A 16,184-nucleotide genomic window follows, 5' to 3' on the forward strand; every position below is an offset into this window, starting at 1 on the left:
AATAGAGATGAGATATCTGTGTATGCTTAACAAATGCAACAGTAGTGCAGTTCACTTCAACTTAGCTGCTTCAAGCTTGGTTTGCACAATGAAGGAATGAAGCATAATACACAAGAAACAATGAATCAATCAATGAATTTTTTGCATCAAGTTTCGGTTGCTGTATAAAAGTTGAAGTAGTTTCCAAAACATAATAAAGACTAAAGAACGTAACTACTATTTGACCTGACATGGTAATTATTTTGGTACCTTGTTTTCATAACTTGCTAGGTAGTCACACTTGATATTGTTGGGATGAGGCTCATAAAGATTGAAACGAAGGTTTCCAACATGTAAAACCATATTAAATGGTGCATTCCATTGAGGGGTTGATCCAAGTCTGACATCTGTTCTCCTGATTAAGTCCCCAACTTCTACCTCAACAAATGTTTGTAGGTCCTTGTCATCAAAACTGTCCACCGAGAAATTGGTTGTACCATTTTGAGGCCTCCTAGATCCCCCCCCCCCCCCCCTCTAGCCACCCCCCTTAACACTTATAATCCCAAAAACCCCCAAAAAAAAAACCCCCCCCACCCCCCTTGAAGCAACTCCTTGAAAGTTTACTAGCCGAAATCACTCTAATATATATACTGCCACCAACAGCCTTCTTCATCAAATAACCAGCAGGCAAAGTAAAAAGCTTCTTCCACCAGGGTCTTAACCAAGGTGTCAGTAAAAAGCTTTTCCTACAACAATTTAAATTCAAAATAAGCATGATTACATGAAAGGCTTCAAGCTAATATCCATTTACATAGAATCAGCTTCATAATCCATAATGCATTACAATTTCTAAGAGTTGCATCAAAACCGAAGTTCATATTCTTTCTGCAACAGCACCGCAAATAGAAGTCTTTTACGAAAAACAACACAACTCAAATTTTATTATTTTTCTTGGAACAATTATATTAAATCAAACGTAGTAGAAACACACCAGACAAGAAGAAACATTGGGCTATTCAGTGGCGGGAAGTGACTGGCTTCCACCGCTTCCAAAGGCGATTCCTATTCTCACCTCAAAAGTTGATACAACTGAATACAAAAGTGTTTTTCCATCCAGGATTGGTGTAAATAGAAGCTGCAAAATGAATATGAATCTTAGTAACAAAAAGATAAAGCACCAAACCATGTTTTTAATTAATGCATGAAAATCAGTTCACAGCCCCAAAAGTAAAGATACATATCCACATGTTTTCTTTTTCTCTAAATTTGCTTCTTTGAAATTCAAAATGCCGACATTGCTTCTACATACATCACCCAATGGAATAAAGAATCTAATCAGCTTTCACATAAAATAAATCAAGAATTATTATCCAAACCATCAACAATACAACACTCAAGAACTAGAATAACATGTTCAAAGTTCACTAACTAAAGCTAATTCTAATTTGAAATCCTAATTCAAACTAAGTTAAACCTAAAAATTCAAGTCTAATTAAATTCAAACAAAATCCAAACAACAAAATTAAAATTAACCTAGAGACTTCATCAGCTGTAAGATCAGAAAAAATGGAACCTAGTGCAAATTGACAAATATGAGTTACAGGGAGAGGGGGAGGATGCTGTTTGAACTTAGAAAAGATGGTCATACCAATCCAAAGTTCTCTACCTCTTAATTTGACCCAAAATGCAAATGTTGCAGCAAGTGAAATCCCACATAGATAGAATGCTCCTAGATTTATGAAAGGCCCAAGGTGCTGCCATCCATAGCCTCTAGATATGCAAACAGAAGATTTATGGTAGATAGTGTTTAATCTAACCTGGCAGCAGCCCCAATTCCAAAAGGAATAGAATAGTGTTAAGATCGTATCGAGACTGCACAAGAAAAATCTGACTTAGATTTCTAACAAGAAAAGTTATGCTATGTTATAAAACTTACCAAACTGAAAGAACTGATGTTTCAAGTTCTGGATCTGCTAAAATGATAGAATCAAAATTCAGTAAACAATCTCAACTAGAGGAAACAGAAAATAGTTCATAAGGTATTAGTTATAAATTCACTCAATTGTTTAGAGCTTCACACATTTATCCGATGTTATCAATCCAAATATCATCATCACCTACACAACTGAATGAGCACTTCCAGGTTCCAACATCAATTAAGATGAAAGAAATTCTCATAAGCTGCACACATGGTGCACGAATTGTGAATCACACTTTTCACAACTCGTACCACTGACCAGCAAGTACACTGGGTCGTCCAAGTAATACCTCACGTGAGTAAGGGTCGAATCCCACGGAGATTGTTTGTTTGAAGCAATCTATGGTTATCTTGTAAATCTTAGTCAGGAAGTCAATTATGTTTATCAGTTGAATTGCAAATAAACAAGAGAGCATGGATTAAAGGTTACTTGTTATGCAGTAATGGAGAATATGTTGGAGTTTTGGAGATGCTTTGTCTTCTGAATCTCTGCTTTCCTCTGTCTTCTTGTTCACGCACGCACGTCCTCTTATGGCAAGCTGTGTGTTGGTGGATCACCATTGTCAATGGCTACCTTCCATCCTTCCAGTGAAAACTACGCTCACGCGCTCTGTCACAGCACGGCTAATCACCGGTTGGTTCTCGATCCGGTTGGAATAGAATCCCTTGATTCCTTTGCGTTTTTCACTAACGCCCAGCCTTCAGGAGTTTGAAGCTCATCACAGTCATTCAATCCTTGAATCCTACTCGGAATACCACATACAAGATTTAGACTTTCCGGATTCTCGTGAATGCTGCCAGCAATTCTAGCTTATACCACGAAGATTCTGATTAAGAGATCTAATAGATACTCATTCAATCTGATATAGAACGGAGGTGGTTGTCAGGCACACGTTCATGGGTTGAGAATGGTGATGAGTGTCACGGATCATCACCTTCATCACAGTTAAGCGCGAATGAACATCTTAGATAGGAACAAGCGTGTTTGAATAGAAAACAGAAATACTTGCATTAATTCATCGAGACACAGCAGAGCTCCTCACCCCCAACAATGGAGTTTAGAGACTCATGCCGTCAAAGAGTACAAAGTTCGGATCTAAAATGTCATAAGGTACAAAATAAGTCTCTAAAAGTTGTTTAAATACTAAACTAGTAGCCTAGGTTTACAGAAAATGAGTAAACTCTGATAGATGGTGCAGAGATCCACTTCTGGGGCCCACTTGGTGTGTGCTGGGGCTGAGACTTAAGCAATTCACGTGCATAAGGCTGTTTTGGGCGTTCAACGCCAGGTTTGGATCCATTTCTGGCGTTGAACTCCAACTTTTGATCCTTTTCTGGCGCTGGACGCCAGAATTGGGCAGAGAACTGGCGTTGAACGCCAGTTTACGTCATCTATCCTTGTGCAAAGTATGAACTATTATATATTTCTGGAAAGCCCTGGATGTCTACTTTCCAACGCAATTGGAAGCGCGCCAGTTCGAGTTCTGTAGCTCCAGAAAATCCACTTTGAGTGCAGGGAGGTCAGAATCCAACAGCATCAGCAGTCCTTTTTCAGCCTGAATCAGATTTTTGCTCAGCTCCCTCAATTTCAGCCAGAAAAATACCTGAAATCACAGAAAAACACACAACTCATAGTAAAGTCCAGAAATATGAATTTTTCCTAAAAACTAATGGAATTAAACTAAAAACTAACTAAAACACCCTAAAAACTATATGAAATTAACCCCAAAAAGCGTATAAAATATCCGCTCATCACAACACCAAACTTAAACTGTTGCTTGTCCTCAAGCAACTAGACAAATAAAATAGAAGACTAATAGGTTGAGAAGCAATAATATCTCAGAGTTTTTGAATGAAGCTCAGATTCTAATTAGATGAGCGGGACTAGTAGCTTTTTGCTTCTGAACAGTTTTGGCATCTCACTTTATCCATTGAAGCTCAGAGTGATTGGCATCTATAGGAACTCAGAATTCAGATAGTGCTATTGATTCTCTTATTTTAGTGTGATGATTCTTGAACACAGCTTCTTTATGAGTCTTGGCCGTGGCCCTAAGCACTTTGTTTTCCAGTATTACCACCGGATACATAAATGCCACAGACACATAACTGGGTGAACCTTTTCAGATTGTGACTCAGCTTTGCTAAAGTCCCTAATTAGAGGTGTCCAGAGTTCTTAAGCACACTCTTCTTTTTGCTTTGGACCTTGACTTTAACCGCTCAGTCTCAAGTTTTCACTTGACACCTTCACGCCACAAGCACATGGTTAGGGACAGCTTGGTTTAGCCGCTTAGGCTAGGATTTTATTCCTTCTTGGCCCTCCTATCCACTGATTCTCAAAGCCTTGGGATCCTTTTTATTACCCTTGCCTTTTGATTTTAAGAGCTTTGGCTTTTTCTGCTTGCTTTTTCTTTTTTTTCTATTTTTTTTGCAAGCTTTGTTCTTTGCTGCTTTTTCTTGCTTCAAGAATCATTTTTATGATTTTTCAGATTATCAATAACATGTCTCTTGTTCATCATTCTTTCAAGAGCCAACATATTTAACAGTCTTAAACAACAAATTCAAAAGACATATGCACTGTTCAAGCATTCATTCAGAAGACAGAAAGCATTGCCACCACATTTAACTAATTAGAATTTCTCTTATTAAAACTCGAAATTTTATTGCCTCTTATTCAAAAGATCTACTATTTTATTCATGTTTGCTGATGATGAGAAAAATAAACTATGGCTTAATTGGAGATAAAATCAAAATAGATACTAATTACTACTATATGACTCCTAAGGTGAACTTCTATACGACACTATCACAGAGTTAAAGTAGAAATTGGAATTTAACAACCTTTATTCTGGGGGAACAGGGGTTCCTCTGATCCTTGGGGTGCTCGGTCCTGCAAGAGATAACTTCTGGCGCTTCAAGTCCCTTAAGTCACGCCCTTGCTCCTCTTGTTCTTTAAACATATAGGTAAGAATTTGACTGTGTTCCTTCTGTTCTTTTATTATTTGCTCCATAGCTTCCCGGATCTTGGTGACAGACGTCTCAAGATACTCCCAATATTCAGATTGAGGGATTTCTGGGAGAAATTCCTGTGTTTTCTTCTTGGTGGGATCCTCCTGTGCTTGTTGTTTTTCCATTGATGCCTTGGTGATTGGTTTCTCAACTGAGATGTACTCAGTTATTCCCATCCTTACTCCAGCATCCTTGCAGAGCAGCGATATCACGCTTGGATAAGCCAACCTGGCCTCCTTAGAATTTTTGTTAGCAACTTTGTAGAGTTCAGCTGAGATCAGCTGATGAACTTCCACTTCCTTTCCCATCATGATGCAATGGATCATCACTGCTCTTTTAACTGTGACTTCAGAACGGTTGCTAGTAGGCAACAGAGAATGCCCAATGAAGTCCAGCCATCCTCTGGCGACTGGTTTGAGATCTTCTCTCTTGAGTTGATTTGGGATACCCTTTGTGTTGGTGGTCCACCTGGCTCCAGGGATACATATGTCCTCTAGAATCTTATCCAGACCCTTGTCTGTTCTCATCATTCTCCTGTTGAAGGAATCTGGATCATCTTTCAGCTGAGGTAGCTTTAAGATCTCTCTGATCTTGTCAGGGGTGGTATGAACAATCTTTCCTCTGACCATGGTCCAATATTCATAGAAGGCAGTTCCATATTAGCATAGAACTCCTGGATCATATTCCTTCCCACCTTCGTTTCAGAATTAGCTAGGACTTCCCAGTTCCTGATTCGAATTTGCTCCTGGATCTCCGGATATTCATCTTCTTTCAGATCGAATTTAACTTCCGGGATCACTGATCTCAGACCCATTATTTTGTTATAATGGTCTGAATGTTCTTTAGATAAGAACTTCCCTTGATTCCAAAGTGGTTTTGGAACACTCTCTTTCTTGCCTCTTGGAGTGGGTTGTTTTCCTTTTGGGGCCATGATCTTAGTGATCGCGGATAAACACACCAAACTTAGAGGTTTGCTTGTCCTCAAGCAAAAGAAAAGAAAGGAGAGGGAAAGAAGGAGAGCTAGGTGCACTTGTTGATGGGAGGGGAGGGAGGCCGAACCCAAATTTATAGGGAGGGAGGGGGTTTTCGAAAAAAAAAGAGATAAAGATATGATAAAAAGATTTATTTGGAAAAGATAAGATAGAAGATATAGTTTAAAATTGAGAGGATATGAAAGATTTTTCTGAAAAAGATAGATTTAGATTTTGAAAAAGATAAAGTGGAGGTTTTGAAAAAGATATTGATGAGTTGAAAAAGATAGATTTGTAAAAAAAAAAAATTTTGAAAAGAGTTGGATTGAATTTGCAAAGATGCCTGGTGCTTATGGATTAAAATACATTTGATATTTTTAGTGGTAGGGTTTTTAGAAATTATGGAATTTAGAAATCAGGGTTCTTAACATGTTTATGTAAGAAATCATGAATTGAAGTATGAAAATCAAGATTTAGAATGAAAAATTTTGAATAAAAATGAGTTTTGTCTCCTCCCTGCCATCCTGGCGTTTGAACGCCCAAACACTGCCTGTTTTGGGCGTTCAGCGCCCAATTGCTGCTCTCCTGGGCGTTCAACGCCCAGCTGCTGCCATTACTGGCGTTCAACGCCCAGTGGGTGCCCATTTCTGGCGTTGAACGCCCAGATTGCTACCATTACTGGCGTTCAACTCCCAGTGAATGCCCATTTTGGGCGTTGAACGCCCAAAATATACTTTTACTGGCGTTTTCTTGCCAGTGAGCTCTTTTTCTCTGTTTTGTGTGCCGAGGTCTTCTGTAAATGATTCCTCACCTTAGTGTCAGTGAAGTTTATATAAACAAATAAAAAAAATAAAAGCAGGGCAAAATGCTTAGAGGATTGTTGCCCCATGGCTGGGTTGCCTCCCAGCAAGCGCTTCTTTATTGTCTTTAGCTGGACCTTGCTGAGCTTTTAATCTAGCTTCAGCCTTGAGCATTCTTGCTCAATGTTGCCTTCAAGATAATTCTTGATTCTCTGTCCATTGACAATGAACTTCTTATCAGAATCAATATCTTGAAGCTCCACATAACCATATGGTGATACACTTGTAATCACGTATGGTCCCCTCCACCGGGATTTTAGTTTCCCGGGGAATAGCCTGAGTCTAGAGTTGAACAACAGAACCTTCTGTCCTGGTTCAAAGATTCTAGATGACAGCTTTCTGTCATGCCACTTTTTTTATTTTTCTTTATAAAGCTTGGCATTCTCGAAAGCTGTGAATCTGAATTCCTCTAGCTCATTTAGCTGGAGCAATCGTTTTTCTCCTGCTAGTTTGGCATCAAAGTTTAGGAATCTGGTTGCCCAGTAGGCCTTATGTTCCAGTTCCACGGGCAGGTGACATGCCTTACCACACAAGAGTTGGTATGGAGAGGTCCCTATAGGGGTCTTGAATGCTGTCTTGTAAGCCCACAGAGCATCATCCAAGCTCCGTGCCCAATCCTTTCTACGGGTATTTACTGTCCGTTCCAGGATTCTTTTAATTCTCTATTAGAGACTTCAGCTTGCCCATTGGTTTGTGGATGATATGGAGTGGCCACCTTGTGGCGAATTCCAAACCGAACCATGGCAGAGTAAAGCTGTTTATTGCAGAAGTGAGTGCCCCCATCACTGATTAGTACTCTAGGGACACCAAACCTGCTAAAGATATGTTTCTGGAGGAACTTCAGCACTGTTTTAGTATCATTAGTGGGTGTGGCAATAGCCTCAACCCATTTTGATACATAGTCAACTACCACCAGAATATAAGTGTTTGAGTATGATGGTGGGAAAGGTCCCATGAAGTCAATTTCCCATACGTCAAACAACTCAATTTCCAAGATTCCTTGTTGAGGCATGGCGTAACCATGAGGCAGATTACCAGCTCTTTGGCAACTGTCATAGTTACGTACAAACTCTCGGGAATCTTTATAGAGTGTGGGCCAATAGAAGCCACATTGGAGGACCTTGGTGGCTGTTCGCTCACCTCTGAAATGGCCTCCATATTGAGATCCATGGCAATGCCATAGGATCCTCTGTGCCTCTTCTCTAGGCACACACCTACGGATTATTCCGTCTGCACATCTCTTAAAGAGATAGGGTTCATCCCACAAGTAATACTTTGCATCAGTAATTAATTTCTTCTTTTGTATCCTGTTGTACTCCTTGGGTATGAACCTTGCAGCTTTATAGTTTGCAATATCGGCAAACCATGGTGCTTCCTGAATGGCAAATAAATGCTCATCAGGAAACGTTTCAGATATCTCAAGAAAGGGGAGGGACGTCCCTTCCACTGGCTCTATCCGGAACAGATGATCAGCCACTTGGTTCTCTATCCCTTTTCTGTCTCTTATTTCTATATCAAACTCTTGCAGAAGCAATACCCATCTGATGAGCCTGGGTTTTGAATCCTGCTTTGTGAGTAGATATTTAAGATCAGCATGGTCAGTATACACAATCACTTTTGATCCTACTAAGTATGATCTGAACTTGTCAATGGCATAAACCACTGCAAGTAATTCTTTTTCTGTGGTTGTGTAATTTTTCTGGGCATCATTTAGAACGCGACTGGCATAATAAATGACATGCAGAAGCTTGTCATGTCTCTGTCCCAATACTGCACCAATGGCATGATCACTGGCATCACACATTAGCTCAAATGGTAACGTCCAGTCTGGTGCAGAAATGACTGGTGCTGTGACCAGCTTAGCTTTCAGCGTTTCAAACACCTGCAGGCACTCTGTGTCAAACACAAATGGCGTGTCAGCAGCTAGCAGATTGCTTAGAGGTTTTGCGATTTTTGAAAAATCCTTTATAAACCTCCTATAGAATCCTGCATGCCCCAGGAAGCTTCTGATTGCCTTAACATTGGTAGGTGGTGGTAATTTTTCAATTACCTCTATTTTTGCTTGATCCACCTCTATTCCCTTGTTTGAGATTTTATGCCCAAGAACAATTCCTTCAGTCACCATGAAGTGACACTTTTCCCAGTTTAAAACTAGGTTGGTCTCTTGGCATCTTTTCAGAACAAGTTTCAGGTGATCAAGATAGGAGCTGAATGAGTCTCCATATACTGAGAAGTCATCCATGAAGACTTCCAGAAATTTTTCCACCATATCAGAGAAAATAGAGAGCATGCATCTCTGGAAGGTTGCAGGCGCATTACATAGCCCAAATGGCATCCTTCTATAAGCAAACACTCCGGATGGACATGTGAATGCTGTTTTCTCTTGATCCTGGGGATCTACTACAATCTGGTTATAGCCTGAGTAGCCATCCAAAAAGCAATAATAATCATGACCTGCTAGTCTTTCTAGCATCTGGTCTATGAATGGTAAAGGAAAATGATCCTTTCTGGTGGCTGTATTGAGCCTTCTATAGTCAATACACATGCGCCACCCTGTAACTGTTCTTGTAGGAACCAGTTCATTTTTTCATTATGAATCACTGTCATGCCTCCCTTTTTTGGGACGACTTGGACAGGGCTCACCCAGGGGCTATCAGAAATAGGAAAAATAATCCCAGCCTCTAGTAGTTTGGTGACCTCTTTCTGCACTACTTCTTTCATGGCTGGATTTAGCCGCCTCTGTGGTTGAACCACTGGTTTGGCATTATCCTCCAATAAGATTTTTTGCATACATCTAGCTGGGCTTATGCCCTTAAGGTCACCTATGGACCACCCAAGAGCTGTCTTGTGTGTCCTTAGCTCTTGAATAAGTGCCTCCTCTTCCTGTGAATTTAAAGCAGAGCTTATGATCACTGGAAAAGTGTCACCTTCTCCCAGAAACGCATATTTCAAGGATGGTGGTAATGGCTTGAGCTCGGGTTTAGGAGGTTTCTCCTCTTCCAGAAGAAATTTCAGAGGCTCTTTCATGTCCTCTGAATCCTCTAAATCAGGCTGAACATCTTTAAAGATGTTTTCCAACTTTGATTCAAGACTCTCACCATGTTGATCTCTTCTACCAAAGAGTCAATAAGATCAACTTTCATGCAGTCTTTTGATGTGTCTGGATGCTGCATGGCTTTGACAGCGTTCAGCTTGAACTCATCATCATTGACTCTCAGGGTTATTTCCCCTTGTTGGACGTCAATGAGGGATCGTCCAGTTGCTAGGAAGGGTCTTCCTAGAATGAGAGTAGCACTCTTGGGCTCCTCCATTTCCAGCACAACAAAGTCAGTGGGAAAGGCGAATGGCCCAACTCTGACAATCATGTCTTCAATCACGCCTGATGGGTATTTAGTAGAACCATCAGCAAGTTGGAGACATATCCGGGTTGGTTTAACTTCTTCAGTTAAGCCAAGCTTTCTGATAGTGGATGCAGGTATTAGGTTGATGCTTGCCCCAAGATCGCATAAAGCTGTCTTGGTGCAATTACCTTCTAATATGCATGGTATCAGAAAACTCATGGTCTTTAAGCTTTTCAGGAAAGCTTTTCAGAATGACTGCACTGCATTCTTCAGTGAGGAGAACTCTTTCTATTTCTCTCCAATCCTTCTTATGACTCAAGATCTCTTTCATGAACTTGGCGTAAGAAGGTATTTGCTCAAGTGCTTCTGCAAATGGAATCTTTATTTCAAGAGTCCTGAGATAATCTGCAAAGCGAGCAAATTGCTTATCCTGCTCCTCTTTCCGTAGTTTTTGAGGATAAGGTATCTTGGCTTAATATTCTTCAACCTTAGTTGCTGCAGGTTTATTGCCTACAGAAGTGGTTGAAGAAGCCTTTTTAGAGGGGTTGTTATCAGCATTTGTGTGTGTCTGATCCCTCACTGGCGATTGAGTGCCAGAGTTAGAAGCTGGAGTGAAACTGGACGCCAGCTCCTTATCTGCTCCTGGCGTCTGAACGCCAGAACTGTGCCCATTTTGGGCGTTCAGCGCCAGATCTTGCCCATTTTGGGCGTTCAACGCCAGATCCTTGCCCATTTCTGGCGTTGAACGCCAGTCCTGCCTTGTTTCTGGCGTTGAACGCCAGTCCTGAGCATGATCTGGGCGTTCAGCGCCAGCCTTCCACCAATTTTCTGGCGTTTTAGTTCCAGAATTACTTTTCCCTGGGCTCTTACTGTCCTCAGGTGAATTTTGGGTGGTTTGCTCATTTCTTAGCTTTTTGCTGCCTTGAGGTGGGGTATTTAATGTTTTCCCACTTCTTAGTTAAACTGCTTGGCATTCTTCTGCTATTTGCCTTGACAGCTGCTGTGTTGTTTGCTTAAACTGTTCGTCCATATGTATATTAGCCATCCTTGTCTCTTGTAACCTTTCTTTGAATTCGGCTAACTGCTTTGTTAGAAAGTCCAATTGCTGATTGAATTCAGCAGCTTGTTTTACAGGACTGAGTTCAGCAGTTGCTGCCTTAACCTCTTCTTTCATGGAAGAGTCATTGCTTAGGTACAGATGCTGATTCCTGGCAACTGTATCAATGAGCTCTTGAGCCTCTTCAATTGTCTTTCTCATATGGATAGATCCACCAGCTGAGTAATCAAGAGACATCTGAGCTCCTTCTGGAAGCCCAAAATAGAAGATGTCTAACTGAACCCACTCTGAAAACATTTCAAAAGGGCATTTTCGTAGCATCTCCCTGTATCTTTCCCAGGCATCATAAAGAGATTCATTATCTCCTTGTTTAAAGCCTTGGATGTCCAGCCTTAGCTGTGTCATCCGTTTTGGGAGAAAGTACTGATTCAGGAATTTTTCTGTCAGTTGTTTCCATGTCTTTATGCTGCCTTAGGTTGGTTATTCAACCACCTCTTAGCTTGATCTTTTACAGCAAATGGAAACAGTAATAGTCTGTAGACATCCTGATCTATTTCTTTATCATGTACTGTGTCAGCAATCTGTAGAAACTGTGCCAGAAACTCTGTAGGTTCTTCCTGTGGAAGACCGGAATACTGGCAACTTTGCTGCACCATGATAATGAGCTGAGGATTCAACTCAAAGCTACTGACTCCAATGGAGGGTATGCAGATACTACTCCCATATGAAGCAGTAGAGGGGTTAGAATATGACCCCAGAGTCCTCCTGGACTGTTCATTTCCGCTTAGGTCCATGATGGAGAAAGGAAGATGATGTAAAATAGAAAAAATATTTTTATTTATTTATTTATATATTTATTTCGAAAATGAAATAAATTAAAATAAATAAAAATTGAGTGAAGATTTTCGAAAAACTGAGGAGAGAGAAAGTGGTTAGGAAGTTTTGAAAAGGATATGATGATTTTAAAAAAAAAAGTTTTAAATTTTGAAATAAAAATCTGAATTTTTAGAAATATATTTCGAAAAATTGTTTTTAAAATAGAGAGAAAAGATATTTTTGATTTTTAAGAGGAAAGAGAAAAACAATAAGATAGCACAAGATTTAAAATTTTTAGATCTAATGGTCCTTATTTTCGAAAATTTTGGAGGGAAAACACTAAGGAACACCAAACTAAAAAATTTTAAGATCAAGACACAAAAAAAACTCAAGAACACTTTGAAGACTCACAAGAACACAAGAACATGAAGGACGAACACCAAATTTAAAATTTTTAGAAAACCAAAATAAATTTTCGAAAATTTTAAGAAAAATCAACAAGAAAACACCAAACTTAAAGTTTGGCACAGAATTTAGTAGAAAAATTATTTTTTTGAAAAAGATTTTAAAAAGAAAATAAGGATTCTAAAATTTTAACACAACAATAATAAGAGACTCTAAACAAAAAAAAGGAGAAATTTTTCCTAATCTAAGCAACAAAATAAACCGTTAGTTGTCCAAACACGAACAATCCCCGGCAACGGCGCCAAAAACTTGGTGCACGAATTGTGAATCACACTTTTCAAAACTCGTACCACTGACCAGCAAGTGCACTGGGTCGTCCAAGTAATACCTCACGTGAGTAAGGGTCGAATCCCACGGAGATTGTTGGTTTGAAGCAATCTATGGTTATCTTGTAAATCTAAGTCAGGAAGTCAATTATGTTTATCAGTTGAATTGCAAATAAACAAGAGAGCATGGATTAAAGGTTACTTGTTATGCAGTAATGGAGAATATGTTGGAGTTTTGGAGATGCTTTGTCTTCTGAATCTCTGCTTTCCTCTGTCTTCTTGTTCACGCACGCACGTCATCCTATGGCAAGCTGTGTGTTGGTGGATCACCGTTGTCAATGGCTACCTTCCATCCTTCCAGTGAAAACTACGCTCACGCGCTCTGTCACAGCACGGCTAATCATCGGTTGGTTCTCGATCCGGTTGGAATAGAATCCCTAGATTCCTTTGCGTTTGTCACTAACGCCCAGCCTTCAGGAGTTTGAAGCTCGTCACAGTCATTCAATCCTTGAATCCTACTCGGAATACCACAGACAAGATTTAGACTTTCCGGATTCTTGTGAATGCTGCCATCAATTCTAGCTTATACCACGAAGATTCTGATTAAGAGATCTAAGAGATACTCATTCAATCTGATATAGAACGGAGGTGGTTGTCAGGCACACGTTCATGGGTTGAGAATGGTGATGAGTGTCACGGATCATCACCTTCATCACAGTTAAGCGCGAATGAACATCTTAGATAGGAACAAGCGTGTTTGAATAGAAAACAGAAATACTTGCATTAATTCATCGAGACACAGCAGAGCTCCTCACCCCCAACAATGGAGTTTAGAGACTCATGCCGTCAAAGAGTACAAAGTTCGGATCTAAAATGTCATAAGGTACAAAATAAGTCTCTAAAAGTAGTTTAAATACTAAACTAGTAGCCTAGGTTTACAGAAAATGAGTAAACTCTGATAGATGGTGCAGAGATCCACTTCTGGGGCCCACTTGGTGTGTGCTGGGGTTGAGACTTAAGCAATTCACGTGCATAAGGCTATTTTGGGCGTTCAATGCCAGGTTTGGATCCATTTCTGGCGTTGAACTCCAACTTTTGATCCTTTTCTGGCGCTGGACGCCAGAATTGGGCAGAGAACTGGCGTTGAACGCCAGTTTACGTCATCTATCCTTGTGCAAAGTATGGACTATTATATATTTCTAGAAAGCCCTGGATGTCTACTTTCCAACGCAATTGGAAGCGCTCCATTTCGAGTTCTGTAGCTCCAGAAAATCCACTTTAAGTGCAGGGAGGTCAGAATCCAACAGCATCAGCAGTCCTTTTTCAGCCTGAATCAGATTTTTGCTCAGCTCCCTCAATTTCAGCCAGAAAAATACTTGAAATCACAGAAAAACACACAACTCATAATAAAGTCCAGAAATATGAATTTTTCCTAAAAACTAATGGAATTAAACTAAAAACTAACTAAAACACCCTAAAAACTATATGAAATTAACCCCAAAAAGCGTATAAAATATCCGCTCATCAACACACAAAAAAAGATACTCACCCTGTACTAACTCTGGACTCAACTAACTTGGAGAGCTGTGTCAATGCCTCCCTTGAAAGCTTAACTTTCTGAATGTCACTGTCCTGCCTGTACCCTTCATCTCCAACAACAAATCCATGTCCTGATTTTATATTTGTACACCATAACCAACATAAAAATAAAATAAATAATCAATTAGCTAAATAACAGATTAAATCTTGTTTGCCTACAGAAAAACATAGCTTAATTCTTTAGTTTTTAGATGAATTCCGGGTTTATGTGATTAAGGAGAATTTAAATTGGTAATCAAATTTCCATGTAAAACACCCAAAGCAAAGAAAACATAACCAAAAAAAGCATCAGAGAGGAATATAGCTTGAAGCTGGAAATTGAAAGCAACCACTATGTTCAAGGAATTCATCATATTAACTAGATTTGGAAGGTTAATTTTACCAAAAGAGAATTCATCATATTAACTAGCCTCCTCAAAACATATTTACATGTCATTGGAAAAAAACAAAAATGGAAAATTCATAGGAAAATGTAATTGCAATTACCTACCTATTGATATCAATCTTCTCATCAGATTCAACAATAGTAGCTTCAAAACCATAAATTCCACCTCCATAACTAGTAACAGGTTCACCTTCAACAGTTACGATGTAAATCTCAACTTTCACATACACAATAAGACCACATAGAACTGCAACCAAGCACCCAAACTCCAACAACCTCATTGTGCCAACTCCAACACTTCACATCCACAAGATCTGTTTCATAATCCAAATGATGACACAGTTGAGTTAGACTGAAAAAACAAAGAAAGAAGGTTAGTTCCAATGTGACACTGATCCGAGTAAATCAGCTGAACGTGCATTGGTAGTTGGTGTTTAAAATAATATAACTTCTGAGAACATAGAAAAGGATCAGCAACTCATTCATATATGGTGTTTTGAAAAAACAAGTCATTAGCAAATCTTCTATTTTGCTTTTTAATTGATATCAAAATTCAGGAAACACAGTTGAGCTGCAATAGGGGACTGAACCGACCACTTAGAATTTAGAAACATGCAAGATTACAGCTCTTGAATCAAATTCCTTCCTGTCAAGTTCTACAATGATCAGATTTTGAAACTAATCGACACTAACTTTTGAAACTAAAATAACTGTTATAACAGATGCTAGTCTAATAGATATAGTGCAGCAAATTGTTAAAAATTGAAACAAACAAACTAACTTCTAATTTCTAACTAACCTGACAATTATAACAAATTAACCAACTCACAAATTCTTCAACAGATATAGTACCAAAGCAAACTGAAAGTACCTCCTCATTGTCACCCTCAGGATCTGAATGTGACTCAGTAACACTACAAGTAATTCCTCTCTTCCCTCTTTATTCCAAAATAACATCACCACGCGAAGCAGAATCAGTAACAATTCAGAAAAAATAAACAAATAAACAAATAAAACGCAAATTCCACTAAGAATGGAAAGCAAAGCCGCTTCCTGAAGCTCGAGCTCAGCTTGAAGGAACTCCAACGCCGTAGAGGGTAGCAGGTGCGTACGGAAACTGGGTAACGGGTTTGGCGAGAATAAGGAAAAAAAGGGTATTCAAGTTGAACCATGCATGTTCATCAACAACGGTGATGAGCGGCGACGGAGAAGAGATGAGCGGTGACGCAACATCTTGGAGACGGTGCAGCAGCTCAGCAGCGAGCTCCAGTCGACGACAGCGCGGCGACAGAGCACAACAGTGGCGAGACATCCCTTCGAGATCCTTGGCAGCGGTACATCAGCCTGGCGGTGGCAGAACGGCGATGACAACAAGTGTAACACCCTACCATACAGAATCTTATGCTTAAGTCATAATTCAGAGATGGCAAGGTATTACGACCTCTAAAATAAAAATTGAGT

General features: G+C 39.6%; 1 protein-coding gene across 3 annotated transcripts; it reads right to left on the reverse strand.

Annotated features, from left to right (window-relative positions):
• Positions 1–595: 595 nt before the first annotated feature.
• On the reverse strand, positions 596–15,825 carry LOC112742255 (uncharacterized). Of its 3 annotated transcripts, XM_072216078.1 has the most exons (6): positions 15,595–15,825; positions 14,829–15,075; positions 14,289–14,409; positions 1,797–1,851; positions 971–1,114; positions 596–725 (listed from the first exon to the last, which is right to left on the reverse strand). In XM_072216078.1, the coding sequence occupies exons 2-5, from the start codon at positions 14,893–14,895 to the stop codon at positions 992–994; spliced, it is 366 nt and encodes a 121-aa protein (XP_072072179.1). In that variant the 5' UTR covers positions 14,896–15,075; positions 15,595–15,825; the 3' UTR covers positions 596–725; positions 971–991. The 3 variants fall into 3 exon arrangements, with proteins under 3 accessions (XP_072072179.1, XP_072072178.1, XP_072072177.1); XM_072216077.1 differs by having other exon boundaries at positions 596–1,114; XM_072216076.1 differs by having other exon boundaries at positions 596–1,114; positions 1,646–1,851.
• Between the last annotated feature and the right edge of the window lie 359 nt (positions 15,826–16,184).

The sequence above is a fragment of the Arachis hypogaea genome, chromosome 14 (assembly GCF_003086295.3).
Source record: "Arachis hypogaea cultivar Tifrunner chromosome 14, arahy.Tifrunner.gnm2.J5K5, whole genome shotgun sequence".
Taxonomy (NCBI): domain Eukaryota; kingdom Viridiplantae; phylum Streptophyta; class Magnoliopsida; order Fabales; family Fabaceae; genus Arachis; species Arachis hypogaea.

Coding starts and splice junctions, on each gene's coding strand:
- LOC112742255 (XM_072216076.1), bottom strand. CDS start 14,895: ATGGAGGTGGAATTTATGGTTTTGAAGCTACTATTGTTGAATCTGATG. Junction 14,410..14,828: donor GAGAAGATTGATATCAATAG/GTAGGTAATTGC, acceptor ATATAAAATCAG/GACATGGATTTGTTGTTGGA. Junction 1,852..14,288: donor GAGTCCAGAGTTAGTACAGG/GTGAGTATCTTT, acceptor TTTCTTGTGCAG/TCTCGATACGATCTTAACAC.